This window comes from Humulus lupulus, chromosome 2 (genome assembly GCF_963169125.1).
Source record: "Humulus lupulus chromosome 2, drHumLupu1.1, whole genome shotgun sequence".
Lineage (NCBI taxonomy): Eukaryota > Viridiplantae > Streptophyta > Magnoliopsida > Rosales > Cannabaceae > Humulus > Humulus lupulus.
In genome coordinates, this window is record NC_084794.1 from 67,833,166 (window position 1) to 67,842,562 (window position 9,397).

Here is a 9,397-nt window from a genome sequence, read left to right on the forward strand (position 1 = left end):
GTTATTTTCCTTTTCAGGGATATTGCATTTTTCTTTTATTTATTTATTTAACTAAAATCAATTTTCCACAAATTAAGGTATTTATCATTTTATGAAAAAGATGTTGACAGTCATATTTCAAAATTTGAATTTTAAATTCTAAATTCAAATTGATGATCATCATTATCATCATCATCATCATCTTTTAAAATTCAATAAATCACAAAATTATTTTTGACTTACCAATTTTATTTTCTCTCACTCAAATAAAATAATTAATTTCAAAATTTTATTTATTTATTTATATATATGAACTTCAAAAATTATATATTTGAATTAATAAACATATTTTCGAATAATTAATTCAAAATTAATTATTTAATCTCAATTATCATATAATTGCATACTTGATCCGAAGAATAAAATTCTTCTCAAATTTTTAAATTACAGTTTTACCCTTGTATCAACTCTTACCTTGATATGATGTTGATAGAGCCACCCTGATGACCTATGGACCTATAATATCAAACTCCAATAAATATTAGATTATTAATCAAAGCTCTTTGATTAAATAATCATATTTATTAATCTCATGATTACTCCACTATAAATATAAGATTGAACGCTTTGTAATTAGACATATATTTACTGAATACTTACCGTTTTGCCATTTTAGCTATATCTTGTTCCTAGAGTACCATTGACTTTACTAGTGAATGTTGTGTCACAACAAGTTTGCGACGTGAGTGCTCATAACTTTTTCAGTTCCAAAAGTCAACCCAATAGGGAACCATTATTCAATCTATAAAAATGTATAGATTCCATATCTGTTAAACTATGTCCCCAACCATATATATCATTAAGTCCCCAAAACAATTGTTCTTAGTCTAATCATTCTGACAAACCTTAACGCATAAATCAAATGATTAGATGACATATATATGAGTTCATAGCAACTTCAGGATTAAGATCATCGTTTATATGATAATTGTTTGATGTGTTTGATTAATACTATGAAACAGTGTTTAAACAAGTATTAACAAATCATATCTGGTCCAGTCTATATATCACTATATATAAAGAACCTTCACTAAAGTGTCATACTACACTAGTGACCCGGATCTAGGACACTTGTATTCATAATACTAGTGAACTGTACTAGCAGTAATTAATCTAAAGATTCCATAACTTTATTTTACTGCAAACTGATTTAAGTTTATTATCTTAATCTCGATCATCTCGTACCAATATGAGATTAAGACCACATAGATAAAATTTGGAATTTTCTGATATTTACTTAATATTATCAAATATCGGACATAGTCTATATATATAATAATTCAATTCAATTATTGATTTCATTTAAAATATTTGTCAACTACAATTGCTTTAAGGACACCGTTCCCAACAAAATAAACTCATAGAAGTGGAAAATTCTTAAAAAAAAGCCATAGATTAACTTTTTTTTTGTGGAAAAAGTCATATTTTTGCATACTCTATTAAAAATCTCATATAAAATGTAATTTCCTCTTAAAAATAATACTAAAATAATAAATATGATATAAAAGTAAATACAAAAAATATAGCATTGATACAAAATATGCATCATGTTTAGGGTTGTCAATTCGTGTAAACGTGTCAGATTTGTATCGACACGATTAAGGTAAACACGATTATTCAAGGGTCAACACGACACGACACGACACGACACGACACGACACGACATGATAACACGATTATGACATAATTAATCATAACTATATGAAAAAAATCATAAAACCTATGAAAATTATTCGTGTTATCATGTGTGACACGATTATGACACGACACAATTAAGGTAAACACGAACACGACATGATTATTAAACGTGTCAAAAACTCAAACACAAAAACGAACACGATTATTAAACGTGTCATCCAAACCCATTTATTTTCGTGTCCTGTCGTGATCCAAATTGCCACCCCTAATCATGTTATATTGTGTGCCAAATTTGACACACCATTTGCGCATTTTTTTGTAAAATGAGTTATATTTTAGCAATGCATTACTAATTTATTACTCCACTGGAGATGCTCTAATCTCTACCTAATTAACAAGGTCGTGTCTTTTTAGGAACAAGTTCTAACAATTCTTCCACGTACATTTTCTAATTAAAAATTAGCAAAAGAAAAAGAAAATCATCGCAGCCTCAAAGTAGTCCCAATGACTGCTTTAAAGTAGTCAAAATGTAATTTATTTTAGCTAAATGACTTAATATATACTCTATTAGCTCCTCTAAATGTATATGTATAATAACTTAGCATTAAACTTAATAAATTCTATTCTAAGTGTAGATAAGCTTAAATTAGCTATGTAAATATTTTTTAATATTTTTTTGTCTTTCTTTTTCTTTCTCTCTCCATTAGCAAATTTTTTATTATTATTATTATTTTTTAATATATTTTTTTGAATTTAACAACTAAATAATATTTATAAATATAATATTTAAATGATTAAAATATAAAGTAGCTTAGGTATGATTTAATGTAAAAACGTAAAAAAGTGTGGTAAAATAAAAAAAAAGTCAGATTTTGATAAATATTTTAATAAATAAAGCAGAATAGCCATTCAGATTGCTCTCTCTCTCTCTCCAAATAATAGATATTTCATTTTGGATGTGACAAAATAGGAATAAAAAAATAAAAAGAATTAAGAAAGTCCGTCCCATATATTTGGCAGCTGAAAGAAAATCTGAGAAAGTACAACTACTCCGACTCGGGCGGATCCCCCAATGCTGATCCTTATTCGTATACGCCTACAAAGCTCACTTTTTTATATTCGAACATGAACAGAATTGTCCTCACCACATCCACATTTCCTTTCTCTCACTCATTTCTTGCACTTTCCGAATTTGAACCAGATCCATCTCTGCTTTCTCAAGGTACATTTCCTTTCACTGATTTGGCTTTAGTTGTTAACCATGGAAGTTCCACTGTCGCGGTACCAGAGTTTAGCTTTGGATCAGATCCGCATTAGCAGAAGCAGTAGCAGCTGCCCATTGTCTTTATCAAAGTCTAGTCTTTCTGGGCATAGGTATTTTTTTTATGGGTACAGTTTCTCTGTCTCTAGAAGGAAATGGAGGAATCCATTTGCTCAGATTAGGTGTTCCTCGGCGATGGAACAGGGGCTAAAGCCACGCCCGAAGCTGAATACTGTGAAATTCGATATCAGTGATCGGAAAGAAACTGTTTTGGAGGAAACCCAGATCAGAAAATCGAGTACTGGGATCTGTAATCAGATAGAGACGTTTGTTCTGTATAAAAGATACAGGGAGGCGCTTGATTTGTTTGAAATTTTGGAGCTTGAAGGTGGATGTGAGGTGGTTAGTAGCACGTACGATGCTTTGGTGAGTGCTTGCATCGGATTAAGGTCCATTAGAGGTGTGAAGAGGGTGTGCAATTTGATGAATAAGAATGGGTTTGAACTGGATCTATATATGAGGAACAGGGTATTGCTGATGCACTTGAGATGTGGCATGATGCTTGACGCTCATAAACTGTTCGATGAATTGACGGAGAAGAACTCGGTTTCCTGGAACACAATGATATCCGGGCTTGTTGATTCTGGAGAGTTTATGAAAGCGTGCAAGTTGTTTCTAATGATGTGGCAAGAGTTTTATGAGGGGGGGTCTCGCCTTTTTGCCATGATGATTCGGGCATCGGCAGGGTTGGGACTCATCTTTGCTGGAAGACAGTTTCATTCGTGTGCTTTGAAGATGGGTGTAGACCAAGATATTTTCGTGTCTTGCGCATTGATTGATATGTATAGTAAGTGTGGAAACCTAGAGGACGCTCAATTTGTTTTTGATGAGTTGCCGGAGAAGACAACTGTGGGATGGAATACTATTATAGCAGGTTATGCACTTCATGGTTATACTGAAGAAGCTCTGAGCTTGTATTATGAGATGAGTGAATCTGGTGTCACCATGGACCATTTCACATTTTCTATACTAGTAAGAATATGTACAAGATTAGCTTCATTAGAACATGCTAAGCAAGCTCATGCAGGTTTAGTTCGTCATGGATTCGGGTCAGATATAGTGGCCAACACGGCCCTTGTGGACTTCTATAGCAAATGGGGAAGAATAGAAGACGCTCGCCATGTTTTTGACAAGATGCCCTGCAAAAATCTCATTTCTTGGAATGCCTTAATTGCTGGATATGGTAATCATGGTAGAGGTGATAAGGCCATCGCATTGTTTGAGAAAATGCTCAAAGAAGGGTTGATGCCCAACCATGTAACGTTTCTTGCTGTATTATCTGCTTGCAGCTATTCAGGATTATCAGAACGTGGATGGGAGTTTTTTGAGTCAATGAGTAAAGAGCACAAGATTAAACCTCGTGCAATGCATTATGCATGCATGATTGAATTACTAGGACGAGAGGGGCTTTTGGATGAAGCCTATGCACTATTAAGAAAGGCACCATTTAAGCCGACGGCAAACATGTGGGCTGCTTTGCTGACAGCTTGTCGTATCCATGAGGATTTAGAGCTTGGAAAACTTGCAGCTGAAAAACTCTATGGCATGGAGCCTGAGAAGCTAAGTAATTATATTGTACTCTTGAATATATACAACAGTTCTGGCAAGTTAAGAGAAGCTGCTGGTGTTGTTCAGACTTTAAAAAGAAAGGGATTGAGAATGCTTCCGGCTTGCAGTTGGATCGAAGTGAAAAAGCGGTCTCATGTTTTCTATTCTGGAGATAAAACTCATTCCGAAATGGAAAAAATATACGGAAAGGTGGAAGAATTGATGGCAGATATTTCCAAACACGGTTACATTGGTAAGGAGAAGACTCTGCTTCCTGATGTGGATGAACATGAAGAGCGTATACTGCTATACCACAGTGAGAAACTGGCTATAGCATATGGTATGATCAGCACTCTAGATGGAACATCACTACAGATTGTGCAGAGCCATCGAGTCTGCAGCGATTGCCATTCCGCCATCAAGTTAATGTCTTTGGTCACCGGACGAGAAATAGTCCTGAGAGATGGCAGCAGATTTCACCATTTCAAAGATGGTAGCTGTTCTTGTGGGGACTATTGGTGATGGTGATGGTGATGGTGATGGAGCATACTTTAGGACTAGAATAGCTTTGCTAATTGATATCTTTGTACTATGCCATCTTTATAGGCTCTGAGAGATTAATAATGGAAGAAGCATCAGTTTTGATCAATCTTCCAAAGCATTATCCAAAAATACAATCTAGAATTAACATAATACTCGTGATAGTTCAATTTATTATAAAACAGACTCTTGTGATATTGGTTTTCAATCTGACGAATCGAGTTATGAAAGTAGTACTTTATCTAAATTTAATTTTCAGATCTAGGGGACTCTAATTTCATTGAAGTTATGTAATTATCTAGCTAACAACACAAGCAGTGGACTGAGATGAAAATTTGCCTTGGCGGGGCGGTGCACCGTGGTGTTCTCCAAAATAAATAGGGTAAATAACGGAGCGGGGAATATTACGACCTTTTTAAAAATATGATTTTTTTAAGTCAGTATATATTAATATGGCTTTTCCATATAATTTTAAAAAGTTAATAAAAAGTGTCATAATTGATATATTTTTTTTACAACTAAGTTTTATTTTTCTCATAATTTTACAGTGCCTACTTTACCTTTTCATACGCAATAAACAAATTCAAGAAACCACGATCGATCTGAAAGCTATGTGATGGTCTTTGCATCTTCGGTCATTGCTCTCAATTCCTCCGGACATAGCCTTCACTTCCACCGGCCAGCTAGAAGAACCAAAGCTCGACCACCGTGTTTTGCAAAATCAAGAAGAAGAAGAAAAAAATATCTCTTATTGATCTTGACTGTGATGTCCGAGCTTAATTGTTAATTTCTGACTGAAAATGAAGTGCATATAGTTATATCGTTTGTCATATTTCCTTGCATTTTGATATTTGAAAGTATTTAAATTATTAGTTTTGATTATATTTCTTATTTTAAGGAGTAGGTTAAAGGAATTGATCAAAATAAAGAAAATATGGGATTTTAAAGCAAGGAAATATGAGTTGAAAAGTGTGAGCAAGGTAGAAGACGTTTTTGCATAAAGTGTGGGCATGGCCTATTAACCTGCAGTCTGGTACAATTATGAATTTATTGGGAAAAATTCATTAAATTAATGACAGTTTGTGTCTAATTTATCTCAATTTCCTAACAAGAGTCAATTATTAGAAATCCATTAAAAAGGGAAATATTTTGTTAACTTTCGATTTTTGAAAGTCAGGTACCGATTATTATACAGAGGGAGAGAAAGAACGTGAGCTTAAATGGAGAATTTCTAGAATTTTCTATTTTGTTCTATCTTCTTTAGTAGTTCTTTCTTTGTCATGGATTGCTAAACTTTATTTCCAGCCACAGGTTAATTTTTTTTTTTTTGAAGAAATTTCATTAGAAACACACAATACGTGTGAAAAAACAGGGATTCAATTCTAAGGCCTTAAGCATATTGGTAACCCTGGGCACCAAACTTTGGGTTGCCCCATCGATAGTGCAAGTTTGGCCAGAGCATGGGCCATGGCATTATTCAATTGGTTACAGCGGTCAAAAGAGATTACATGAAATTTCGACCTTAGACAATTGATATCACTAATGACCATCCCAAACTTAGAACTGTTGGGGCACCTATTTTGCAGAGTATGGCAAACTCTCAAGCAATCTGACTTCATATGAATCTTAGTGTACCCCAATCTTAGACATAGTAGCATTCCCGTTAAGATTGTTGAAGCCTCTGCAACATGAGGTTCCATAGTATAAACAATCACAATTGCATGAGATCCCAAGCACAGCCCAGTATGGCCATAAATAGCAGCACCAAAACTATTTTTCATATTTTTTATATCCACACCAGCATCTACAAAAACAGTAATAGAGCTGGTATCTATTTGGGCATCCCCACAATCTTCACTTATGTTACCCAATGATGGTGTCAGTCTATCAAGTTCCAGCTTCTGAGCATCTTGGTATTTTTCCAGTAGTGACCACGCCCCATCTGCCACTATGTAATTATTTATCCAATGATTGTTATGCACCATCTTATTTTGCATGAACCATATTCTCTAGAACATCATAAATAGCCTCTCCATCTCAAAACAAGGAATAATGTCCATACTGTCCAGTAAAAACTCATAAAAACCTGAACTATGTGATAGTTTTCCCACACCTTTATCTGTCCAATCTTATCGCAGAGATTCCAAAGTCGGACAACCCCACAACTCGTGCAAGGTGGTTTCACAATCATTTTGACAAAGTGGGAATTCTTTTATTGTAGATACTCCATGTCTGGTAAGATTTACTTTAGTTGGCAAGAAATTCAACGAGGCTTTCCAAATGAACATCTTTACCTTAGATGGCAAGGTGAGTGACCACATAAAACTCCACCAAGGTGATTGGCCTGATGATGAAGACGCTTGCCTAAGCCCCAACATTCGAATTGCTTTCCAATACACACTCTTGACTGAATATAGCCCTGTGTCATTATAATTCCATATCAAATAATCCGGAGCCGGACTAAGAGGGGATTGATAAAACCTTTGGTGCTTCGTCCCGATCGAAACTTTCTAACACCAAGTCTGAGTTCCACTCGCCCGAGGTTAGTTTCAGTGCTTTTACCTTGACCATATCAAACGACCCTCAGAAAGTGATGACCTTTCCCACCTTCTTCTTTGGAAGCCAGCAATCTGCCTTAATATCAACCGAGCTCCCATCTCTCACAATCTACCTAGCCCCTGCCAAATACAATTCTCTCCCCCATAGAATACTTCTCCATGGATAAGATGCTTTGTAGGTCAGTTTGGCTTGTATGAAATTAGTCTGTGGAAAATACAAGCCTTTTAGGACCATACCTGCAAAAGATTTCAGAGAATTGTAAATGCGAGCCGCTTTTTTAGCAAGCAAAGCTTGATTAAATAAAGCAAGATTTCAAAAGCCTAAGCCTCCATCTGATTTATGCCAGAACATACGTGACCATGAGCACCAATGCATCCTCTTAGTTTTATCATTGCCACCCCAACTAAATCTAGCACAAAGCTTATGCACTTATCTATCAAAGAGATAGGTAATCTAAACAAGTTAATCGCATAAGCTGGAATCACTTGAATTACCGATTTTAAGAGCACTTCCCTTCCACCTGCGGAGATCAATTTTGAATTCCACCCAAACAACTTGTGCCAAATTCTATCAGAATAAATTGGAAGAGACCACTCTTACTTCTTCCTACAAAGCAAGACAATCCCAAATACTTCTCATGACACGGAACTAGTGGTACTCCCAACACCTACGCCATCTCCTCACACTGCCCCATAGTCAATTTAGGAGAAAAACACACTGCTGATTTTGCTAGATTGAATAATTGACCCGAGGCACACTCATACCAAAACATGATTTCCTTAAAATAAGCACAAACATCTGCATTAGCTTCAGGAAGAAAAAACTGTCATCAACAAAAAACAAATGAGAAATACTGGGTTCTCTCCTGCCACACTGAAGACCGGAAATGGTTCCTGAAGAGATCTCATTCTTCATGAGAGAAGAAAGCCCTTCAGCACAAATGAGGAACAAAAAGGGGGAGAGTGGGTCCCCTTGCCTTAATCCTGTAGATGGTATTATATTCCAATGATGTTTCCATTCACATGAGTACCTGACCGAGGAGATACATATCTGAATGAGGGAAATCCAAGATGGAAACTCAATTTCTCCAAAACTCCGAAGAGAAAACTCCATTCCACCCGGTCACATGCTTTTTCCATATCCGCTTTGAATGCTAAGGTTTGATTGACTCGCGATTAGAAAACTAAGATTCTGAAATGAAAATCTGAATTTTGTGACTAAAAACGTATTTCTGAAAATATGATTGGTTCAATTTCAGTAAACTATTTTTGAGTTTTAAAAAATTGAATCTGTAATTGTTGGGGAGGAGGAGAGCAGAGAAAAAGTAAAGACTAGGATATTAATTTTAAGATTTTGGAAGAAAATTTCAAAAAACGAAAAAAATGTGAAATCCTTGTTTTCTATCTTACAATACAAAATTAGAATCTTGATTTGGATTTTATTTCCAAAAATAACCTACCAATCATAGATTTCTGTGGGCCCCATGTACTTTAAGTTTTCAAGTTGATAAAATTGTATCCAAATTCATTACCAATCAGAGCCTAAATATCCCTTTTGGCCCTTTTTGTGGTATTTAATAGTGTTAAAGCATTCAAACCCCACCAAAGTGTTATCATTAATCAAGCAACCAGGAATAAACACACTTTGCTCCTCCGAAATAACTCCACCGAGCACCATCTTCAATCTATTAGTTAACACCTTGGCAATGATTTTGTACAAAATATTGCACAAACTAATGGGTAGGTAATCTGT

At 35.1% G+C, this 9,397-nt stretch overlaps 1 protein-coding gene and 1 long non-coding RNA gene across 2 annotated transcripts; one reads left to right on the plus strand and one right to left on the minus strand.

The window, feature by feature from the left end:
• Positions 1–2,619: 2,619 nt before the first annotated feature.
• LOC133817983 (pentatricopeptide repeat-containing protein At5g50390, chloroplastic) lies at positions 2,620–5,316 on the plus strand. The gene has a single exon (XM_062250658.1). The coding sequence runs from the start codon at positions 2,939–2,941 to the stop codon at positions 5,066–5,068; it is 2,130 nt and encodes a 709-aa protein (XP_062106642.1). The 5' UTR covers positions 2,620–2,938; the 3' UTR covers positions 5,069–5,316.
• A 1,209-nt stretch (positions 5,317–6,525) lies between these two features.
• Positions 6,526–8,904, minus strand: LOC133817984 (uncharacterized). The gene is made up of 2 exons (XR_009885756.1): positions 8,140–8,904; positions 6,526–7,881 (listed from the first exon to the last, which is right to left on the minus strand). It is a non-coding gene; the product is annotated as an uncharacterized LOC133817984 (long non-coding RNA).
• Positions 8,905–9,397: the final 493 nt, after the last annotated feature.

What these genes read in the sequence shown, in the direction of transcription:
- LOC133817983 (XM_062250658.1), top strand. Translation starts at nt 2,939, where the DNA reads ATGGAAGTTCCACTGTCGCGGTACCAGAGTTTAGCTTTGGATCAGATC.